This window comes from Belonocnema kinseyi, chromosome 6 (genome assembly GCF_010883055.1).
Source record: "Belonocnema kinseyi isolate 2016_QV_RU_SX_M_011 chromosome 6, B_treatae_v1, whole genome shotgun sequence".
Classification (NCBI taxonomy): domain Eukaryota; kingdom Metazoa; phylum Arthropoda; class Insecta; order Hymenoptera; family Cynipidae; genus Belonocnema; species Belonocnema kinseyi.
In genome coordinates this window covers 92,632,445-92,656,112 of record NC_046662.1, presented here as the reverse complement: position 1 = coordinate 92,656,112, position 23,668 = coordinate 92,632,445, and the positions used below count along the sequence as shown (strand labels likewise).

Genomic DNA, 23,668 nt, shown 5'->3' with positions numbered 1-23,668 from the left:
AATCAAGAAGAATTAAATCTGCTCGATTTGACTAATTCAATACAAGTATTCATCAACTCTTTCAAAGAATTAAAAATTTTTGAATCTTTGTCATCTTTGTGAAATTATTGAAGTCTTTGTGAAATGTTTGAAATTTTTATAAAATTTCGAACTCTTTGAAGTGTTTTGAAATTATTTTAACCTTTGTGACTTGAAAGTCAAGTACTCAGCCCCTCGTCTGCCGTTGAGGACATCATCTTGGAAATTGGATCTACAAATTGTAATTTTATCTTTTCATTTTTTTATGTTACGGTGTACAGGGTAGTCATTTCAATTAGAGAAAAACAATTCCGTTCATTTCCCGGTTCGCAAACATTTTTTGACGGTCAATGAAATTTAAAAATTCGACCACTAAAGTTAAAAATTTTTCCATTTGAAGTTATAAAGCTGAGCTAAAAATCATTTTAAGCTAGAAACATTAAAAATGGAGCAGTTAAATTTTATTTATAAACTGAACCCTTCCTAAAATAGCAATTATTTTTATTTCAAATAGTTAAAATTTTTCCTAAACTTCTATACATTTAAAACAATTATTTAAACTTTTCCTAAAATATTTTCAAATATTTTTTTTAACTCCTGCAAAATAAAAAATATTTCCTTAAAATCTTCCAGATGCATTTTTGACAATTTTGAAAATATTTAAAATAATTTTCTTGAAATTAATTTTTAAAAATAAAAAATTCCTTTTTCATCTTCCTAGGAATCTTAAGAAAATGTTTTTTATTCCTTTAAAGCCTTTTAAAATTCTTAAAAAGCTTCTACATTTTTTGTTTGAAATCTGCAAAAATCTATATTTTTTATTAAATTAGGCCATTTTTTCAGAACTTGTACAAATCTGTTCAGCTTACTCGAATTTTTCTAGGAATTTCTATTTAATGATTTTTAATGAGCAGTCAAATATTTCTAAATATTAGACAATAAAGTAGATCTTCTCTGTTAAAAAATATCCAATTTCAGACTGAAGCGATATTTTAAATTTGTCTTTATTCATGAATTTGTAATAACAAATTGTTCAATAAAAATAACAAATACTTACCAAGCAATAATTATGAATATATTATTTTTAAGTTATTTGAAAATATTTTACAAAGTTTCAATAGGGCGTTCAGATTTGTTCAAATTTCGAACTTATTTCAAACCGTCTTGTACAATCAATTTTATTCACTTGTAAATCCTTAATGCACAGTTCAAGTTTAAAAATAATTATAATTTATATTCACAGTTGATCAACCAAAAATGTTTTTTATCCAAAATTTTCGATTACAAACGCTTCTATTTTTTAATTCTTTAAGTCTTAAAAACGGCATTTTTAAATTCTTTAAATGCAGATTGTACACTTGAAGATTAAGATCTAAAATGGAAAATTTGTTTAATAAAAGTTTTTTTCGAATTACGCATTGTAAACGGAATGATATGATTGAAACATATATAACAATTCAATTAATTATTTGTAAAAAACTGTTAAGTCAAACTTGAACAGATTTTGTTCTAAAAATGTGTAAAATTCCTGGTCAAGAAATAAATTCACTATCGCAGAATCTCTCAGGGACAAAATATGTTATTTTTTTAGAGAAAATTAGGCGATACGTATTTTTGCGATTTGTGAAAAAACCGCACTTTCACTTTATGTCAATTTTTTGTTGAATTTGTACTATCGTAAGAAAAATATTTTGTGAGTTTTATGCGGGCTAAATAAGTTTTGTGGCCAGGAGAATTTTTTTAATGTAAAATCGCATTTTTTAATTTGTCTTTCCTACCACAATAGATTCAAAAAAATTTTAAGAAAATGGTTTGCACGATTTAAAAATTTCTACAACAAATTTCTACTCATTTATGATATCTTGTGCCGTTTCCGAGAAAAACAAAAAAAAATCAATATTTATAAGAACACAATCGCCCATATGTCTATTCCTTTAACTTGTTTTTTTAACCCTTAAATGACACTGGGGGTCCATTGTACCCCAGACCATTTTTCAACGAAAAAAAATTCGTAAATTCGTACTGTTAAAATAATTGGTTGCTTCCTGCAACTGCAGTTTCCCAAGGCAATATTGAATTTTTTTATTTTTTCCGGAAACGGTACAGTATATCATAAATGAGTAGACAATTTTGTAGAACATTTTAAATTGTGTAAACCATTTTCTTAACATTTTTTCGAATCTATTGTAGTAAGAAAGAAAAATTAAAAAATGCGATTTTACATAAAAACATTCCCCTGGCCACAAAACTTATTTAGCCCGCAACTTATTTTGTTCCCAAGAGATTCCGCGACTTGAATTGTAGAACCTGCCTGGTTTGAAATAGATTTGGTTGGTCATCTCCCGGTTTTACCCGGTCCAGCAGCCACCCGGAATGTAATCATAGAAAAGGCAGGATTTTAAACAAAATGTTTCGGTAAAGAAAGTATATTTTCATAATTAACTAGGTTAAAATTCGTCAAGATAAGGTAATATCTACAGCCTTCATAGCATCGACAATCCAAGTTGGATAGTCTTTAGTCGGATACAAAGTGGACATAAAATCCTTAACAAATTCAGGGAATTTTTGAGCCTTGATACTATCTCTTATATCTCGCATCAGTCTCATTTGGAAAGCAATATTGTGAACTGTGAGTAAATGGCAAGCGACCGTTTCCGCAGTGACGATTTGATGAAGATAGGCTCTGGTATATTCTTTGCAAGTACTACACTCGCAAGATTCGTCAATCGGTCTTTTATCATTTTTATATTGGCCCTGTTTCAGATTTAATTGTCCAGTTCGTACGAGAGCGCATCCAAATCTCTGAAAAATTATTTTTGATTATTTTTTCTTGTAATCAAAATAGTCTTAGAATTTTTTATGCAAGATGTTTGAAATACTAACTGCCGTTCTCGTCGGGAATACACAATCGAACATATCCACACCTAGTGCACAGCAAACAACTAAATCAGAAGCGAATCCAACACCCATTAAGTATCTCGGTTTGTCTTTTGGAAGAATGTTAGTCGTGAGATAGACCATTTTCCAAAATTCTTCTTTACTTTCTCCGCCACTGTAAATAGTTTTTGTTAGTTTTTTGCAGAAGTTTTTTTGTTTCTTAATATGAAAGAACAAAGTAAAAATTAAAACAAACTAAAAATTAAACCGAACCTAAGTCCTCCAATCGCATATCCGTTCACTTTTCGCTTGATCAATTGATGAGCAGATTCCGATCTTAATTTTGGATCCAATCCTCCTTGGACAATAGGAAAAATACTTTGTTCATCTGGTCTTTGGTGAGCAGATAAACATCTGTCGAGCCACCTTGTTGTTCTATAAATTAAGCAAATATTGTAAACTTCATTGTTTATATCTTAGAAATTATTTTTTACAATTTAATTTTTGCCTGTTCATTGCTTCTTCTACTCTAGGTCCAGTCGTAAGTGTGCTGACTACATCATCAAGTTGCATAATAATATCAGCTCCGATTGCATTTTGAATTTCAATTGAGTGTTCAGGTGTTAGCATACATTCGCTTCCTTTTAAATTGATAAATAAATTAAGAATTTAACTATATAAAAATTATTTAGACGGGGCAGTGAAAAAGGTGATTCATTTTTAAATACCATCATATGGAGATTTAAATTTAACTCCCTCTTCTGTAATTTTAGCCAATTGAAGCAATGATACCATTTGAAAACCACCAGAATCAGTTAACAAGGCCCTATTCCATCCCATAAATTTGTGTAGACCTCCTGCTTTTTTCAAAATTTCTGGACCCTAAAATATAGGCAATTGTTATAAAAAATTAAATTTTCGTTTTTCTATTAATTGCAAATGGAAATTGAAGTACTTATAAAATCTTACTGGTCGCGTTCCAAGATGATAAGTGTTACCGAGAATTATTTGGCAATTTAATTCCTCTAATTGCTGAGGCAGCAAACCTTTTAAAGTTCCCTGTTTAAACATTATTACTCCATCAATCAATTATTGCTAAAAGCAACATGGAGTTTGATCTTCATAAAGAATTTTATATTTAAATAATGAACCATATCCATTTTCCTTTTAAAGTTAGTGTGGCAGTTTTTTCTTGTTCAGTTATATTAAAATTTGCATGAGAATAGAAAATATTTGCATTGTATTATTGAAATATTTTATCAACGAATAAAATAACAAACCTGAGTTCCAACTGGCATGAAAACTGGCGTATCTACACGATTGTGAATCAAAGTCATTATTCCAGTTCGAGCTTTTGAAAAGTTGCATTCTGCAATTATTTCAAAAATTAAGGGAGAAGGTGCCATTTGCGCCATTATTTTATTCTATATATATTTAGCTGCGTTATTGTTATTTTTATGCAGCTTCAGTATCTATAAAATAAATTAATAATAAATATAGAACAAAAACTTCTTATTTTTTAGATGAAACGGGCAAACATATTCTATACTGAGAAAAAATCTCCTTTTTCAACAATTTAATGAATTTATTTAAAATTATTAGGAAAGAATAAAATAATCAAATTTAGCAGAACAATTTTTGTTTAAAAATCGTTGCTGCTTTGATCACTCTAAATCCTTAAATTTATCACATAGATATCGCATAAAACAAAATTGATAAATACCTTACCTAAGCTAAACACGTTGTCAGCTGATAAGTTCGGCGTGAGGGACCACAATTATACTTCGTGACATTTGTTTACATCACTTTTTTAGCTCTTTTATTATATTAATACTGTCAAATTTGGCTAAGAAGGCTTAACCATCTAATTGGTAACATTCAACTGCAACCCAAATCTGTTAACTATTTTAAAACGAAACAACCAATTACGGAAGTTTTTATAGTTTTTATAAAAAATTGTAAAGATTTTAAATAATTCCTAACCTAAAATTGCCTAAACTATGGTTCGAGTTAAAACCACGAGGTACTACCAGAGATTAGGTGGTACTACCATAGATGAAGTACTACCAAAGATATTACTTCCTAGAAACCATGGACATAGGAAACACGGGACTAGGCATGCCATCCTAACTTGGGCGAGCATTTTTGCCGACAAACTGTGCATGAAAATATAAACATGTGGGCGCTGCCATGTCTGTCGCGGGACATCAAAAGGTGGCGAACCTCCCCCCTCATTGCATCACCCCGCCCCCCTGGCATGCCTAGTCCCTTGGTTCCTATGTCCATGATAGAATCAAATTTCATTAGCCTAGTTTCCACTGGGGACTAGGACCAACTAGGACTACTGAGTCTATAATAAGTTCCAAGAACTAAAACATACCATGTTAAAAAGTGACCAAGATAGAGTACCATATTAGACCGGAATATGCAACCGCCATTCTGGTTCCTGGACAGTTCGCGGGAAACAATGCGAGAAGCATGTCGTATAGTTTAATTAAAATTAAGTTTAGAATACTAGGGCGAAGAGAAAGAGTGTCAATGTGGATCATAAATTGTAGACGCGACAAATGGAAACCGAATTTAAATCCAAGATTATGCGAAGATATTACTAATATTTATGACTATCACAATATAATTCAAATATAGGGGATCTGAAGATTATGTTTACATGTAATTAAATTGCCTATGAGCATTTTTTTATGTATTAAAGCGAAATGACATCCAGAAGAAAGTAAGGTTAGGAACCCGTTTTTCTACAGAACGACGCACATTAACCCACGCAAATAAAAAGGACGTATGATGTAAAATATAAATAGCTATCATAATAAACTCCTGAAAAAGTATTGTATTAATGTTTGACCTATAGTCTATTATTATTTTATTATTTGTTAATATTTATTTAAAAAATCAGATGATTATAATTTTAGCGCAAGCCTATTTATAAACTGAGTAAAATTTCGATTGCAATAATAATTTTTGCAAGAGCTTGTTTTTGGCAAATGTGTGGGTTACAAACTCATATCGTCGAATTTAAATATTTCATATATTATATCACGTAATTTTATTTATAATTTATGTTTTGATAACAATGCTTCAGTATAATTAAAAAATAAATTATCTATATCATGTAAGTGTATTTATATAATTCGATATCAATTTGCGATTTTGAATTTGGCGGGGAACCAGAATGGCAGCTTGCATATTCCCATCTGATTAGGTATTTTCACTTCAACCGTCAGCTAACTTCATTTCGTTAAAAACTGTGGGAAACAATGAATCAAATGCACATAACAAACTTTTATTTCTGTAATATCTTGGTAATTAATAATAATTATGATCTTTTTTTCATTTCATTAAATAGTAATTAAAAAATAAAAACTATTTTTTGAACACATTTATATACAAAAAATTAGCTTTTACAAAGTGAAGGTAGCTGTTGATTGAAGTGAAAATGCCTTTTATAGTACCTTAACCAAGATATCTTCATCTCTTTTTAACCAATGGCATTTTTTTAGTTCTTGTAACTTATAATAGGTTCGCTATTGAGGTGCCGTATCTGCTTGCTGTGTACATCTGTTACTTCTGGGGACTTTCTCTTTCTTTCTCCACACGTTAGAAAAAGAGATTTGTTCAATTTTCGACTTTGGGCAGGGAATCGGACTCCCACTGCTTCTGAGGTTAAGTTTTCGTCGAGGACATTTTGTGGTTATAGGAGTAAGGGAAAGAGCAATAATCTTCTCCATTGCTCCCGTACAAAATTTAGTTACCCGCAAAGTTCCTAGAGGCAGCACATGGGCGCACGGCATCTATGTTATATCTTGGCTCTAGTCCTCTAGTTTCACATTACTTTCGACGGCTATCTAGTTGATAACAGAATAATAAGTTTTTTTCTCTTATATCTTTAAAAATGAGCTAGTGAAATAAACAAAGAAGCGAGTGCTTTAATTGTTTTGATTTTTGTAACTGTCTATCATCAGCATTGTTGATTTTAGCCAGCATAGTGTGATTAAGATAGAGTAGAATAGAGGATGCTAGGAAATTGTAGGAAATAGTTATCTTCTGAAATTCTTAATCTATAAGAAGTGAGGAAAAGCGCTTAGAAAACAGATTGTGCATTCATGTCACTGTGCACGAGACGTCGGTGATATTTCGATATGGCCTCACTAGAAAATGAATCTTTTCACGAAATCAAATCTCATTTTGTCCACTCTAATGACAATTTAGAATGGGTTCCACTTTCTTTGACTCTTGTCGAATATCCTCAGGGTGAGTTTTATAATAAGCAATTTTACGTTTTTATTTAGAAGTTCTTTTTTTTTTTTAATTAGTTTTTATTTCCCCTACTGCTTTCTAACACTTACATTTGAGGGTCTTGTCATTTTTATTTGAAAGGTTTTTAATTTTTTTAATTAGTTCAAAAATTTGAAATTTAATTTAAATATTCATAATTAAAGAGAAAGCGAATAACATTTATGTATGTTTGGAATATCATCAATTCGATTTTCAAACTTTATCTTTTAGCGAAAGAAGTTTCTTTTTTCTTTGAGTGTTTATATTTCGATTATAGATTCATTACATATAGATATAGATGCAATTTGTTAAACATGTATGTATCTCTTGAAGTATTCTTTCATACTTTTTCACGTTTCCCTTATAATACACAATTTTACTGAATTTTAAAATAGTTATCACGTGAAAAATTATCTCCTAATTCCATATGCAAGAAAAATTCTTATTTTATATCGATAAAATATAAATATTCAGTGAAAAACGCCGTTACTTAAAAGTACATAAATCCATTTTAATTAAGTTAATGATTTCAAGACAGTATTAAATTTCAAAAAAGTTTGTTTTGCATTCAATTTATTTAACTGCCTAAGTCATTGTAATAACCTATTTCAAATTCAATTTTGATCAATGAATTTCAAGCTAGAATATATCTTTAAATATTTGGAAATTAACTCAACTGGATTTATCTCGTTTTCTTTCGCACACTCCATAATTAAAACAAATTAAATTGTATGGTAATATGAAACTCTTGTAAAGCTAGAAATTGAAACATTTTAAACGGAACAATTGCACTTGAAGAAATGAAAAGAAATGTATAGTTTGAGGAATATATAGTTTTTATTATTTTATTTCAGGTGATGGACTTGGAAAACTTTTGGCCCTTATTAGTTTAATGCCATTTACTGTGGTAACTGGCTTTGTTACGTTGATTATTTTTAGGCGAGACCTTCACACAGTAAGAATTAAAACAAAAAACAAAAAATATAATAAATAATGCATAATTGAAAATATAAAAACATAATATTTTTGCAGATCGTATTTTTTAGCGGAATGGTCATTAATGAATTTGTAAATTTTTTGTTAAAACACACAATTTGTGAAGCAAGACCAATGAGACGCGATGTTCTCTATTCTGAATACGGTATGCCGTCATCCCATGCACAATTTATGTGGTTTTTTACCGCATATATGGTACTTTTCGTATGCATCAGGTAATTTTCTGATTTATTCGTCGTCTCAGGACAAATGTTTTGTTGAGTATTACAGTAAATATATTTATTACTAGATTTATCATATTACTTTTTATAACAAAAAGATGTCTGTTTTCAATCAAATTTGAAACTAAATAAATTCTACGGAAACTACATAATATATTACTCTATTCTGCCAGTAAAAAATTACGAATGTGACAATAGAAGTTTTTTAATTTAATTGATATAAATTTGTAATTTGCGTAATTGTTATTTTGATTTTAACTCTTCCAAAGTATAGGCTGCGACTTAGTCTTCAACGCAGTTGATTTCAATTAATTAAAATTACAGGGTGGCCGCTGGACCCGGAAATGACCAGGAATTTTTTGAGACCTAGAAATGACAGTGAATTTTGCAAATTTTCAGAAGAAAAATCTCCTATTTCGATTTTACTTTTTAAAAATTTCATTTTAGATTTTTATTTTTAAGCATACATTTTTAATTCGTAAGTCTTATTCATTAAAAAAGTATAACAGCCCGATGGCAATTTCATAAAATATTTTGAAGGTAAACCCATTTTTATAACCCATTCAATTTGAAATTTCTAAATTAAGAAAAAGAATAGCTACTTAATATTTAGCAGTATTTTACTGTTCATATAAGACGAGTAAATTGAAATCAAATATTGAAAGCTTTGAAAGTTACAATTTTAATTGTTTTATTTGAAAAACGTTTATTTTGGAATTAAAAATGTTGAGTTTTGAGGTATAAATAACAACTAAACGCTTATGAACTGTAGAAAAAATTTGATATTATTTTTAATAATTTAAATGAATTATGTGTATCGACAAAATTCGACTATTCGTACTGAAATTTCGGTGCAAATAGGCACAGTTTAAGTTAAAACAAAATGTAGATTTTTGCAGATTTCAAATAGAAAATTTGGAAGCTTTTAAGATTTGTGAAAGACTTCAAAAGAATAAAAAATATATTCTCTTAAGATTCTTAGGAAAATTGAAAGTATTTTTCATTTTGAATGAATGTTCTCTTAAAATCATTTCTCGACGTGTAGAATCAATTTCAAATTTCCTAGTAGGAATCTTAAGAAAATGTTTTTATTCTTTTAAAGCCTTTCACAATTCTTGAAAAGCTTCAACCTTTTTTATTTGAAATCTATAAGAATCTACCTTTGGTTGTAAATTAGGCTTGGCTTTTAGCACCGAACTTTTGGTGCGAATAACCGAATTTTGTCGGTTAATATACCTCGTTTAAATTGTTTAAAATCATTTCAAATCTTTAATTAATTTCGAAACTTTTAAAAACTTAAAATAACTCAAATCTTTTTCTACATGTGATAAGCAACATTTTCTAAAAATTGCAGGAAACTTCTAGATTTCTCAAGATTTTGAAGCTCTTCAGGGATTTTAAAACTATTTCAAATGAATATAATTTAACTTCCAATTTAATAAGAGTTTTGTTAAAAAAATTGTATTTTTCAATTTTTAATGTTTCTTACTTAAAATAATATATTTTTGAAAATGTTTAAAGTTTAGTGATTGATTATTTAATTTGTAAAAGTGGAAATTATAACATGAATTTATCTTTTTGGTTGAACTGGAAAAGTGTTAATCTTCAGAGTTCGAATTTCTTAATTTTATTGACCGTGAAAAATGTTTCCGAACAGGGAATTTTATTCTTTGATTAAAACGGCCACCCTGAAATTGAATTGCGACAATTCTGATTATTTGAAAGAGTCCAAGTCTTTAGCTCGATGTTGAAAATGTCGTTATGTTTACAGATTGCACCATAATAATAATAGTACTATCTCAGAAAGATTTTGGCGACTGTTGACAATACTTCTTTGCATTGCTGCAGCAGTACTGGTATCTTACAGTAGAATTTACCTACAATATCATTCAAATTCTCAAGTGATGTGTGGTATAATTCTTGGCAGTGCATTGGGAATCGTTTGGTTTTTAATCACACACTTAGTTTTAACTCCATTCTTTCCTGTCATCGTTTCATGGTAAGCTCCATTGTCGAGTGTCAATGAAAACACTAGCTAAAGGTCTATTATAAAAACATATTTTCAAACGTCCTTGTTTGAATTATTTTATTTCGTTGTCGAGTGTCAATAAAAACAGTAGCTAATACAAGACATATAAAAAATTATTTTCAAACTTCCTTGTTGGAATAATAATTAATAGATGCAATTATTCCATTACCGTGCATGAAAAAAACAGTATCTATCTAAAGAAATAAGATATCACAGGGTGATACTGTCGACTCACCTGGAAAACCTGGAACTTTCAGAGAATTTGCATATACCTGGAAAAACCTAGAAATAACATGGCCATTGTTTTGGGCGTGCTTAAGTTCGTTTGATTGAAATATCAATTTAATTAGAAATTTTTTTCGTTTGTAAAAGTAGTTATATTCTATTGAATTTAGACTGATTTAAATCAGACTTCTTTTTATCATTTTCACTAATCTCAGGAAAATATCTTTTATTCATATATTATGTATGAAATATGCACTGCATTTTAAGCATGAAGATAAAATAAAAATTTGTTTGAATAAGGTCGTTGCATAATTTACTACAATTGCATTTTTTATCAATAAATTACCTTCTCTTCACATTGGTGAAAGAAAATGTGGCTCAAATCTTTATTTCGGTGTAAATTATAAATTAAGCTAGGAGTTTTGTCAAATAAAAAATAGATATTCTAACAAAATTTGTTTTCTTATAGTTAAACGGTTATTTATTTTTATATTTTAATTAAAATTTTAAAAACAATTGAAATTTTTTGCAGTGACACTATTATTTGATATTCAATTAATAGACGTTATTTAAGAATTTCCTACAATAATTTTTTAAAGCTTCCTAAATTGAACAAATTAATTAAATCTCTAGAAATTTGCATCATCAAAAAATTACTTGTCCTTTTGTAAAATTACTTTTACAAATGAAAAAACTGTTCTTTAATTTTGCATATTGATAGTATGTATCATTTTTTCACATTTATATATTTGTCTGAAAATATCATAAAAATAAGGGCGCGAAATTTAATACATATTCCGAATGTTTTATGTTAAGTAATCCAAATTTAACCATTCACACGTGGATAAAAATTTTGGGTTCGAGTATTATGGAATACTTTAAAGATTAAAACAGTTGAATGGCTCCGTATTAAGAAAATGTAGTGTGTATTTTTATGCATGTGTTCAAAGTAACGTTACACGTATATTATTATTTATATATTAACCCTTTAGGATTTAGAGAATTTTTTCTCAAAGTAAATATTGTAACGTTTTTAGTATGTTTCCAGATGATGAATTCTCTTGGTGGGAAATTAATGTTTTTGTTTAAAATGTTATGTTTTTAGTCCAATATTAAACTTTTTTGTTGAGATTTCTTGTGGCTTATTGAAAATTCGTCTTTTTGGTAGTAAATTAAACTTTTTGTTTTAAAATTCTTAGTTTTTAGTTGAAAATTCAAATTTTTTGTTGAAAATTCTTGAATTTCATTAGGGTATCGTATTTTTTGGTAGTAAATTAGTCTTTTTGTTTAAAAATTCTTTTTTAGTATTTAAATGTAATTTTTCGTGAATAGAAAACATTTAATCCTATAAAAGTTCTATAAATGTATATTTGTTTATAATAGTCAAATTTGTGCTTCAATAATATAGTCTTATGGTATTTGTATTTGTGCATTAATTTTCTATTGATTTCTGTTGTACTTTACTGTTTTACATGAGGATAAAAAATAATACATTGGTAAATCCGATTTATTTCGACTTGTTTGATAGCATAACATTTAACACAAAATGCAATTGAAATTCGGCTGCGAGGGATTGGTGCGGAATTTTATCCAGAGTATATATTTTGTTAAACTTACTGGACCACTGCGGTGTCCCGAAAAGTACCTGTAAATCCAAAAATGTCTATTTTTTACGAAATCTACACCTTTGAGCTCTTTATTCTTATTTTTAGATAATTATTATTGTTGGTCTAGTGGAATAATTATTAATATTTTTAGTTAATTTTCAGTTATTTAAAGAAATTTCGTTTATTTGCATGATATTTTTCTCTCGAGAAGTGTGTAGATTTCGATTTGGTACAGAGTTGACATTTTTGTATTTAAAGGCACTTTTCGGAGCATTCTGGGGATGTATTATGGGTGTCAAACCCAGATGATTGATACATAGAATTCTTCGTTGGAAAGTCCTCTACTACTGCTGTAACTTTCCCGTAAAATTTTCCCAAACCCATATAAGTTATTCTAAAAAAGTCCAATATGTGATTTTGTTTCATGTATATATTGCATGGAAAATTATCAGTGCCTAGAGGTTTCTGTTGAAATCAAAATATCGAAAAAACAATATACAATTTCTTTTTTCGGATTTAAAACCAAATTGTGGGGGGGGGGAGGATCTTTGTCTTCTATAACAAAAAGTGATTTTAAACCACACTAGTAGACACCCTTATTTAATCGACACTTTTGTTCAATAAAAATTATCTAAGTAGATTTGCATTGTCTCCTTTTTTCTGCAATTTCTAAAATATCCATAAAATTTGACAAATTTTAGGAAAACGTCTGAGTATCTCCTTTTGCGAGACACAACTCTCATTCCAAACGTTTTGTGGTTCGAATACACAAACATTCGCACAGAAACAAGAGCTCGATCTCGAAAGCTCGTTTCAATGAAATCTCAATGACGCCTGATGGTGAGCCAATGGGCCGAAAGCAAGTAAAAGCGAATCAATGCCTTGTTAATTATTTACAAAAAATCACTCTGCAATATTACCTGGATATAAAAGCTCAGGTAAGAATGAAAAATTTCCTAGGAACGCGGAAAATTCAAACTATATTTTAAAACTCTCTTGTTTACTTTATAAATCTTATTATGATTTGCTCAGCGAAACAGCGCTTCTTAATATGCTAGTAATTGTCAAAGGTCTTCATGTGATTCTTTTTATTCTTACAGATAAAGATGCAACTTCAACTCGAGGGCAATAATAAGAAAAACGATTATCGTAAGTCAATAATAATAATACTAAATGGACTGAAAAGTCGAGTTGAACTGAATCACTGAAAATATCTGATCTTTTTTTATATATTATATTCCTTAAAGTGAGTAGTGAATTTGTACTGAAACAAATTTTTTAGATAAAAATTTAGTTAATTAAATCTTGAGACGAATGGACTTTCCAATTAATAGGCATCTTCAGATTTTTACATGTTAATTTTCATTTGTTACATTTTGAAAAATCGATTGATTGGATTAATCCCGAGGCAATCTAAACTAGAAACATACTATCTTATAGGACTATAGACAGTGAAACTGAGCAGTCTGTATTTGTACAGATTTGCAAAGCGATAATTCTCAAGAATATTGAGCATTCGTATTATTCACGTAAGAATAAATTATAATAATAACCGAAACGCCGATAGACATGTAACATATCACTTTCCTAATCTTTTGAACGAATCACAGAAATGAATAGTATTTCAGGATAGACTGATTATAAAATGGCTGAAAAAAAGAGTCAGAATTGTGCAGTAATCAAAATTTCAGCGGGAGTAGTGCTTAAAATATTTTGAATGATATAAAATCAAAATAGAGACGACCAAATTTAATACTTCGTTTTTAAAACTACAAACCATATTTTCAGATTTTTGTTAGCTCTATGTCCGCCTCTTAAAACAATCACTACCTGAATGTTTAGTTCGCACAATATGATAACAATTTTATATTGGCATTTTTTTTAGAATTTTGAAATTTTTTGTAAATATTTTTTCTGGATATTTTTATTACATTTTTAATATGTATGCCTTTGAAAGTTTATAGTAATACGAAGAAATGTTTAAACTTGAATTTCATCTAGTAAGGTTTCTGTGTAATTTTTACTACTTTTAATATGTTTTTTAAAATTATTTTTGTATAAACCCAGAATTAGCGAAAAATGACCTATAATATGAATAATTTTCATGAAATGTTTGAGAGTGCAACCAACCGATGTAAAGACACAATTCTATGAATTTAAACGCTTCGTTATCGAATAAAAGAATTTATCAGAATGGAAAATTTTGTATGCTTGAGAATGGTTGAATTCAAATGGTCGAAGTCTGAGTGAAATTGATATCCAACTTTTTGTATCTGAAAAGGAATAAAAGTACCTCCTGAAAAAATAATTAATTGAATTTTTTACTTATTATTCACTGGTAAATGTTGGATATAGAAATATTAAATAAAAAAGGCGGAATATAGAAATACAGGTTTATTCAGAAGAATTCGTAATAACAGGGTAAAGAATTTACAAGCCCAATGTGTATTTACATACCTAAGTTTCATTCTGAATGTGAAATCTTTAGATTCTAACAATTTACAAAGTTCCATTTTATGTACAGAATTTACAAACTTTATGTAGCGAGACATTTTCAAGAACATTTATTGACCTGTTTGATAGAAAGGTCAATTCTAACTAAATCTTTTTCATCGATATCGTCCACATTTGAATAGAGTCTTTGGGCCTTGATGACTATCTCGCGAGTGTCATACAAATGCTTTTCAAATGGTAAAACGCCTTTCATACTTTTACAACTACCGTGGATCTTGATCGAGACCCCGTACTTTGGTAAAGAAGTTATCACTTGTATTATTTTAGTGTACCCCAGTTTAATACAAGAGATTTTCAGCCTTCCCTTAAAGACAGTAATCTTGGCGTAAAATAACTGATCGTGGCAGGCGAGACAAATCTGTAATAAATTGCTATAATTATTTAAAGATTTCATCACAAATTTTTAAAACAATTTATAAATAGAGAATTTGCATACATTTTCTTATTTTGTTATTTTAAATTTTATGGTCTGAATATTTTACAAAGAATGCTTGTTTTTTAAGTTTAACGGCTTATCACTTTTTTTAATTTGTTGAAAATGCCGGTTTAGAATACTATATTTGGATGAGTTGCCATTATCGACGTCTATTTACGGAGAATCACATTTGCGCATTTAACGCATGCATAGCAAATTTATTATATTTTTGTAAAATTTCGGACGGAATCCTAACTAAAGTTTATATTGTTTACATAAATAAAAGTATTAATTATCAACATTGCCTTGTACTCAGATGATACGAAAATTTATTTTTCTATGCTCAAAATGAATAAATACTTGATATGTGAAACTTGTAGCCGCTCAGCCCTGCTGAAAAATCCTATGTAGGGAACTAAATCGGAAATTATATAGGAATTTGAGCCTGGATCCTATATAGTTTCCTATGTCCAATTTTTTTATTCAATGATTATTTCGAGAATTGTAAAATATTACAATTTTGAAGTAAAATGTTAAGCGATCATGAAGGGCATTTTATAAATTCTAGTAAACTATGTAGCCCGGATCCTATATATTTAGGTTCACATATGCTTCCCCAAGGCCATTTTTAAAAATTTTATTATTGTTTTCGGATTTGTAAAATATTACAATTTTGAATGCTGAAGTTGAATGTTAATCGATGAACTTTACAAATGACCTTTACCTATAAATGATAATTTATAGAAAACCATGTGGATAAACTATATAGTAATTTGAGCCCGGGTCCTATATAGCTTCCCATATGGTTTCCCATAAACTCTCCTCTAATTTATAATACGCCCTTCCCCATCGATTAAAATTCAACTTCAACAATGCAAATTTTAATAGTTTACAATACTAAAAACAATCATTGTGTAACAAAATTGAACATAGGAATCCATATGGTTTCCTATATAGTTTCTTGTATACCTTCCCATGCAGTTTCCCTATATGGGATTTTTTAATAGGGAGAATAACCTTTGTTAATTTAAAAGGTTGAACACTATAAGCATAGATATAAAAAAGTACACTTCCGGCATAATGATCGACTAATGATGAGTGATAACTTGTGATATCGAGTAGTATTTCCGTTTACACTATATTATTGTTGCATTTTTTGCATACTCGATCCCCCTATTTAATTCCGAATCCAACAAAAGAAATTCCCTAATTTTTTTAATTTCGATTTTAATAGGTGCCGGTTTTGACTTGAAATTTCCCATGTAAAATGCATGGGGAAAACCATTTTTTTGAGTGTTTACGGTTTCGAAAAATGTGGCGGGAAAGTATAAAGGCTTTTTAAGAATTGCATGTATCAGACATATGGGTTTGACACCCCTAAAACACCCCCACGAGTTCCTGAAAACTACCCTTAAAACAAAAAATGTCAATTCTTCGTGAAATCGACCTTTTGAGCACACTATTTCAGTCTTTTTTTTACTTAAAATTGTTTATATTGGTCTAGTGTAATTTTTATCAACATTAGTTAATGAATTTTCATTTATTTAAACAAATTTAATTTGTTTAAATAATTGTTTTCGAAAATTTGTTTTTTCCCCAAAAAATTATTACTATTGGTCTAGTGGAATAATTATTAACATTGGTTCATTAATTTCCAATTATTAAAAAAAAATGGTATATAAATGATTCATGTTCATCTATTGGAATATTGAACAATATTGGTTAATTAATTTTTATTAGTGTAAAAAAATTCCATTTGTCAAATATGTTTCAAAATGTATTCGAATATTGTATGTGCCTGTTAAGAATTTATTGTTAAAACAGTTTTTAAAAAATTACAAATTTTGTGGAAAAATGATTGTTTAAACTAATTAAAGCTTTTTGAAAATAAACAATAATTGATTGTTTATACAATTGGAAAATATTATAAAATAAATGTATGTTATCAAAGGTAATAAACTGGAAGTTCGACGAATTTTTAGAAAAAAAAACTTTTAAACAAATGGAATTTGTTTACATAAATAAAAATTAATTAAATAATATAAAATTTTTCGAACAAAAATAATTTTTAAAAATCGAATTTGTTTAAACAATTTCAAATTAATTAAACAATGTTGATAAACATTCCACGAAAGAAATAATAACAATTTTTAAGGGAAAAGGGGGAATTTTCGAAATAAAATAATTTAAGCAAAATCAATTTGTTTAAATAAATGTAAATTAATTAACCAATTTTGATAGATATTACGCTAGACCTATATAAATAATCTTACGTAAAAAAAGACAAGAATACACTGCTCAAAAGGTTGATTTCATGTGGAATCAACATTTTTTATATTTAGGGTAGTATTAAGAGACTCATGCGGGTGGGTTAGGGGTGTCAAACACATATATCTGATACATGAAATTATACATTAGATGATTCTATATAACCCTCTATTCTTACCCGTCATATTCTCCTGACCCCTCAAAAATCATTTCAAAAACTCAAAAAAGTGATTTTCCCCATTCATTATACCTGTTAAAATAAAAAATTAGAGTATTTTTTTCGAATGTTGAATGAAATGGGGGGGGGGGGGGGCCTTGCTCGCCATAAATATAAAAAATTTACAATATAAAAATATGATTTTTTATCTAAGAGACTTGCTTGAACAAACTCAATATTGGTCAGAATTCAGACGTACACGTCAAAGAAATTTTTTGTAAATATCTACTGCATTTTTGTAATTGTACCAAAACCTGTAAAATAACTGCCTTCAAAATAATGAACTTCCAATTTTAAAAGTAAATACACCACATCAAATGTAGTGCTTTTACAAAATTTTGGGAAAGTATCTTTCTGAAAGTAGGAAATAATTTAGTACAATTATTTCCTATTTTCAAAGACGAGAATGCCCCAAATTTGTATATATTTTATATAGACACATACGTCAATATTATGCGCAAATGTTGAAAACACTGATTTCTTATCTAAAATGACTTATATTTTTTATTATGCTTGTAATTGTTAACAGATTAATCAATATGTTTGTCTAATAATTAAATTGAAAATTGCCAGAAACAATTTATTCAGTAAATACGAATCTGTAATTTTTTTGTACTTTAATGTATGATTTTTTGTACTCTCACTGTTTTTAAAGTACCGCAGCATTGAAATCGTAAGAAAAAAATTTCGGGAAAATTTAGCATTCATTATTGTTAATAACAAATAGCAGTTTAAGACGGCTCAATGATTGTTAACAAAATAAAGCTCTTTGAAAGTTTAGTTTATTTTATGACTAATGATTACAAATGATAAAATTTCATCAGTTTATTCCTCCAATATTGACCTTTTCCACTAAGTGAATTTTATTACCGTATAATATTAGTCCGTAAAAGTTTTTGACGAATGATTTCCCCTCGCCCGATTATTTAAAAAATACTAATTAAGTAGTCACTGGCAAAGTTCTCCGTATACCTAACGTCACACAAATAAAAAAAATTACTTCTACCATTAAGAAAAAATATTAAATATAATATGTATTAATTTAGTATAAAAAAAACTCGGTTCGTCGTCCTCTACTAGTTTTAACAATTAGTCTTATGGGCTAAAGTTTAAAAAGTGACTTTTCGCCTTGAAATTCTAAAAACTGCAAATTTTTAATAATTTTAACCTTTAATTTTTTAATAAAAGTTATAATCTTATAATAATTATTATAATCTTCAAAACGAAATGTCGAAATTTGACAAATCACCAATTTCCATTAAATTGTTAAATATTTATAAAGTCTGAAATTGGAGGCTAGACTTAAATATTCACAAATTATAAGGCCATATAATGAGAAATGTAGTTAAATCAAATAAAAATGTTCTTTTTTAAACTTAAAAGCTTGATATTTCAACTATATCAAATTAATTATTAGAAAAAATGTAAAACTTAATTATGTCAGCGTCTGGAATATTATTTGTAACCATGAATATTATTATCTTTTGGAAGTTTATAAAATTTACCGTGTATTGGCGACCGTCCACTGCTTCTGCTTTTTTTCGAAAGTTATAAATTTCGACGCTGACACCAACATCCTGAAGAGCTTCAAGCTTATGGGCAGTTCTCATATGAGATGCGATTTGACAAAGTGAGCCACGCCAAGAGCAATATTCCAAACCCTGAGGGCACATTATTATCGAAAAATTGCAAATTTCTTCGTGCTCGAATCTGTGTTCCACGCTCAAAAGAACTTCACAGCCATACCTAATAATATTGAAAAATTATATAATTACTCAACAATTCGTAAACACTATACTTATTCGCGCTTTTAGATTATAAAAATGTATTCGAGAAATTACAACACACAAGCTTTGAAGTATATTAATATTTTATAATTTATATGTAGATGTTTCAGAAAATGCAAATTTAAAAGCAGTTAAAAATGTCGTACCTCGAATTTTTACAAGGAAGAATTAATCTGTCTAAAAGCCTTTCGAGTGCACGATTTCTTTGCATGGGCAATGCTGTCCTGCAGAATGCACAAGAAGCAAGTCGCGAAGCACAACTCCGACAAATTAAATTCGAACAAATAGAACATGATTCGATTCTGTGTCCCTGCAGAGGTTCTAAACAGACGCCACATTCGGTTAAATTAGGTAAAGCTGTACAATTTGAGCATTCACATATCCTTGAATTAGAATTTCTGGTCTCAATCCGATTAGTATCTGCAAAAATTAATTAAATGTTTAAAGGTGCAAAAAAATTATATAAAATTAATTTTTTTTTAATTCATGAAGTTTAGTACTTCAATAAGATTTTTACCTTCGCATGCTCTGTTCGTGTAACAGGCGAACGATAGTCCTTGTGATTGCTCAATTACATATCTTATTTGAGATAAACTCGGAAATGACGATATTTGATTCTTCTTATTTCTATGATTCATTATATTCAGTCGCTGGCCCTGAAAAAATAAGATTATTTGAAAATACAAGTCTAGCTCGTTTAGAAATTCCCTTAATGAATCATTTAATCTTGTCAAAAAAATGCATAATTTGTAATAATTTATCATAGCATCTCACAAATTTCAAGGGTAAAATTAAAATTAATAACAAGAAAACGGTAAGATTCTCTAACTCATTAATTTTTTGAATGCAGATTGTTTTTGCACGTTTTCCATATAAATGGAAATATAAAATTTATAACATTATTTTTTAAAGAACCAAACACGCTGTAATGGAAAAAATAGCTTGAAAAAGGCACTTTGTAGTCTTAGAATAATTTCAAAGTTTAATGAGTTAAAGTTTCCATATTTCGAAAAATTATAATATTTAAAGAAATAATTGCTATTCAAATTTAAATTGGTCCGTACGCTTCTTTTTCTTCAGTGCAAATGTATTTTATCTTTTCACTAATTTTTTTAATTCAAATGCAATAGAGAATAATCTTGCCTCACCCATTGCTTAAAAATTCCCATCATTATGTATTGATTCAAATCTTTATTGTAATGAAAACACTTTTTTCACTCGATTAAAGCTGCTGATTTTAAAACTTATTTTTCACTTATTCTATTTTTCAATAAAATAAAATGTAATTCAGCACTTTAAAGTATTTTCGAGATGCTTTGCAATCTGCTTACGGATAAGTACCGAAAGAAAAACATGCGACCCGGTTGAAGTTTTGGTGAGAACTGTCTCCAAATGCAGAATTGTGATTTGAGGGGGTTCTAACGATTCTGACGATTCTGTTGAGTTATTAGAAAGATGAATCATCCCGAGGGAAAACTTGTACCTGCTTACTCTGAAGTACATAGGCATTAAGAAAACCTCTGCCTTGTTATGATTCATTACTTCATTGTGTTAATAGGCGGTCAATGGTCCTTTGACTCTTGTTGATGTTATTTCTAATGCTCATATCTTTTCGTATCCATATTCTTCGCTTTGTGAGTAATTTTTTCTGCTCAAACAAATATATTATTTTTGAATGATTTGCAAAAACCAAGGGGTTGTTAAATCTCAGTTCGTGTGTGCCATGAATACATTGTCGAAGAATACTTATAAATATTTGGGAATATTAAGAATATTGGGGAATACTTATCAAAATACTTGGGAATATTTTTCAATATATTTCAATGAAAAACATACAATACTTTTTAAAAAAAGTCAGTCTGCGGCTTGATACGTAAAGAAATGACAAAAGGCTTGACCGGTTAAACATATAAATAATTCGAATAATTTCTGCGTTTAACCGTTTAGATATTTAATCGTTATTTAATCGTTTTTCTAAGTCTAATCTTCAGCTTTTAAATCTAATGTTTTTATAGCATTAAGAATTGAACTATTTGGTACAAAATTGAACTATATGGCTAAATATGAACCTTTTTGTTGAAAATTCCACTATTTTGTATAAAATGCAACAATTGGGTGGAAATTTTGTTTGATTCTTGATTAATTTTTTCCAAAGATATATCAGCTGTTACACTTTACTTTGAAAATTATTTTTTTTTTCTTTTTTGAAATTTAACTATATATTCCATTTTTGATTCAAAATTTCTCTGTTTGACTTGAAAATTCACCTACTTGGTTGAAAGTGTACCTACATTAATAAAAAATGTTCGTTTTTTTTGGTAAAAGATTCACTAGTTTAGTTGACAATGTTTGTTAAGAATCTATCTTTTTTGTTTAAAAATGCAACTATTCGTTTAAAAGTTGAACTTCTTTGTTAAAAATGAATTTTTATTTCAAAGATAGAGCTCTTTGACAAAAAAATTAACTATTTTGTTGCGAAATAACTTTTTTAATTGAAAACTTAACTATTTGAGTTTTGGCTGAAATTGGTCTCTTAGTGAAAAATTCTTATTATTTTTTTTGAAAATTCATCTATATTGGTAGAAATTTGATATTCTTTTGGTTAAAAGCGCATCTATTTGGTTGAGGATATAACTACGTTGTTATAAGCTGGTCTCTTTTAGTGCAATTCAACTGTTTTTTATTGAATATAAAAATGTTTTTCCGTAGAAATATCAGCTATTATATTTTTTGTTTAAGATTTCCCGTTTTTAGATAAAAATTCAACTACTTTGTTGAAAGCTTAACTATTTTCTTAAAATGTATTTCTTTGGTTGAAAGTTCCTTAGTTCAGTTGCAAATTCATCTCTTTAGTTGCAAATTTGACTACTTTATTGACAATTCCTTCTCTTTTTTTGTTTCAAAGGTAATCTTTTTGGTTAAATATTAAACTATTTGGTTTAAAACTGAATTACTTTGTTAAATAAATCATTTTTTCGTTGAAGTTTCATAATTTCAGCTGAAATTTTATCTTTCAAGTTAAAAATTGAATTACCAACATCAAAAATGTCATTTTTTGTTGAGAATTGATCTTTTTTCATTAAAAATTCAACTATTGGAAAATTGGTATTTTCTAATTGAAAATGTCTCTTTTTGGTTTAAAAATGTATGTCTTTCAGGTAGAAACGTCATCGTTTTGTTCAAAAATACAACTGTTTAAAAAAAATTAATATGTTTTTGTTTGAGATCATTTTGTTGAAATGTATTCTTCATTGGTTGAAAATTAATTTTTTCAACTGCAATTTTATCTATTCGATCTTTCATTGCAAAATAATTTCTTTCGGTTAAAACCTCATGTATTTTGTTGGGTTTTTGATTTCTTTGTTGAAAACTGATCTATTCGGTTAGAAATTCATCCATTTTTTTGTAAGTGCAATATTTTTTACTAGAAATGTTAGGAATTTAAATCGTTTCAAATTGAGTTTAATGTACTGCTTACATTATTTCTTCAGAATGCATTTATTTTCCTATTTCCCCGCTTATCTATACAGTTGAAAATTTTGTTTGCTTTTTCTTGTAATTTGCGGGTTATGGGGGGGGGGGCATAAAATGTTCGTCACCGATCGAACGCGGAACACTAGTTGAGGTAAAGGTGAAAATAATTACATGACACAGCGGAAATTGTCCAATTTACTATCGGCGAGAAAACTATAGGCATCTGCCTTTGAAGTTTAACAACTCAGTCAAAAAAATGCTAGCGCAACAAAAAAAACAGTCATTTAAAAGCTGAAACTGTTCTACGTTAATGAGTTTGAAGACGTTTATGTAAACAAAATTTTGTGCTTAGCAGACTAAAAAATGTAAAAAAGTAAGGATTTTTGTGTACATTTAAGAACAGGCAACTTTAGAGCATTATTTCTTATACAAGGGGCGATGGAAAAAATTTGAAAAAATTCAAGAGTATGAGGAAAACTGTTGTGAACCAGTTGCAGTTGAGAAATTTAAAAAATAATAAAAATTGTTGCTTAAAAGCACAAAAATGTGTAACTATATTATCTTCAGTTCTAATACAGCTATTTAAGCGATTCAAACTGCAAACTGTAATTGATAGGCTCTGTATTTATTTTCCATCACTCTTAAGGATGTGTTAATCTTATTTTTTGTGAAAATCGCGATATTTTTAGTCATTTTTTTTTTTTTGGAAAACAAGTGACAGAAAGCAGAG

The 23,668-nt window shown here is 28.5% G+C and overlaps 3 protein-coding genes across 15 annotated transcripts in view; 1 reads left to right on the top strand and 2 right to left on the bottom strand.

Moving 5' to 3' along the window:
• Nucleotides 1-2,315: 2,315 nt before the first annotated feature.
• LOC117175245 (queuine tRNA-ribosyltransferase catalytic subunit) lies at nt 2,316-5,311 on the bottom strand. 4 transcript variants are annotated; one of them, XM_033364930.1, is made up of 9 exons: nt 5,276-5,311; nt 4,624-4,797; nt 4,176-4,367; nt 3,865-3,954; nt 3,624-3,777; nt 3,404-3,536; nt 3,169-3,330; nt 2,902-3,070; nt 2,316-2,820 (listed from the first exon to the last, which is right to left on the bottom strand). In XM_033364930.1, exons 3-9 carry the CDS (start codon nt 4,308-4,310, stop codon nt 2,476-2,478), a joined length of 1,188 nt encoding a protein of 395 aa, XP_033220821.1. In that variant the 5' UTR covers nt 4,311-4,367; nt 4,624-4,797; nt 5,276-5,311; the 3' UTR covers nt 2,316-2,475. The 4 variants fall into 4 exon arrangements, with proteins under 4 accessions (XP_033220821.1, XP_033220820.1, XP_033220819.1 ...); XM_033364929.1 differs by lacking the exon at nt 5,276-5,311 and adding an exon at nt 4,879-5,036; XM_033364928.1 differs by lacking the exon at nt 5,276-5,311 and having other exon boundaries at nt 4,624-5,036.
• A 1,449-nt stretch (nt 5,312-6,760) lies between these two features.
• LOC117174121 (coiled-coil domain-containing protein 28A) overlaps nt 6,761-23,668 on the top strand; it is a 33,049-nt gene continuing 16,141 nt past the window's right edge. For 4 of the 5 annotated variants that reach the window (XR_004467262.1, XR_004467261.1, XM_033362900.1 and 1 more), the window contains exons 1-2: nt 12,971-13,201; nt 13,364-13,412. Coding sequence is in view for 2 of the 5 variants with exons in the window: in XM_033362900.1 (XP_033218791.1) it covers nt 13,091-13,201; nt 13,364-13,412 (160 nt within the window). In the remaining 3 variants the exon portion in view is untranslated. Of the gene's footprint in view, nt 7,162-8,039; nt 8,141-8,217; nt 8,397-10,173; nt 10,402-12,964; nt 13,202-13,363; nt 14,569-23,668 lie in introns of those variants that run through there. The other variant, XR_004467260.1, reaches the window with a different exon arrangement.
• LOC117174120 (E3 ubiquitin-protein ligase SIAH1B-like) overlaps nt 14,643-23,668 on the bottom strand; it is a 29,056-nt gene continuing 20,030 nt past the window's right edge. For 2 of the 6 annotated variants that reach the window (XM_033362896.1, XM_033362895.1), the window contains exons 2-6: nt 20,948-21,112; nt 19,982-20,120; nt 19,611-19,884; nt 19,183-19,423; nt 14,643-15,135 (exon numbers count right to left, since the gene is read on the bottom strand). In XM_033362896.1, coding sequence (XP_033218787.1) covers nt 14,818-15,135; nt 19,183-19,423; nt 19,611-19,884; nt 19,982-20,102 — 954 coding nt within the window. In that variant the 5' untranslated portion in view covers nt 20,103-20,120; nt 20,948-21,112 and the 3' untranslated portion in view covers nt 14,643-14,817. The other 4 variants (XM_033362892.1, XM_033362893.1, XM_033362897.1 and 1 more) reach the window with 4 other exon arrangements.

Coding starts and splice junctions, on each gene's coding strand:
- LOC117175245 (XM_033364930.1), bottom strand. CDS start 4,310: ATGGCGCAAATGGCACCTTCTCCCTTAATTTTTGAAATAATTGCAGAA. Junction 3,955..4,175: donor TCATGCCAGTTGGAACTCAG/GTTTGTTATTTT, acceptor ATGTTTAAACAG/GGAACTTTAAAAGGTTTGCT. Junction 3,071..3,168: donor TATGCGATTGGAGGACTTAG/GTTCGGTTTAAT, acceptor AACTATTTACAG/TGGCGGAGAAAGTAAAGAAG.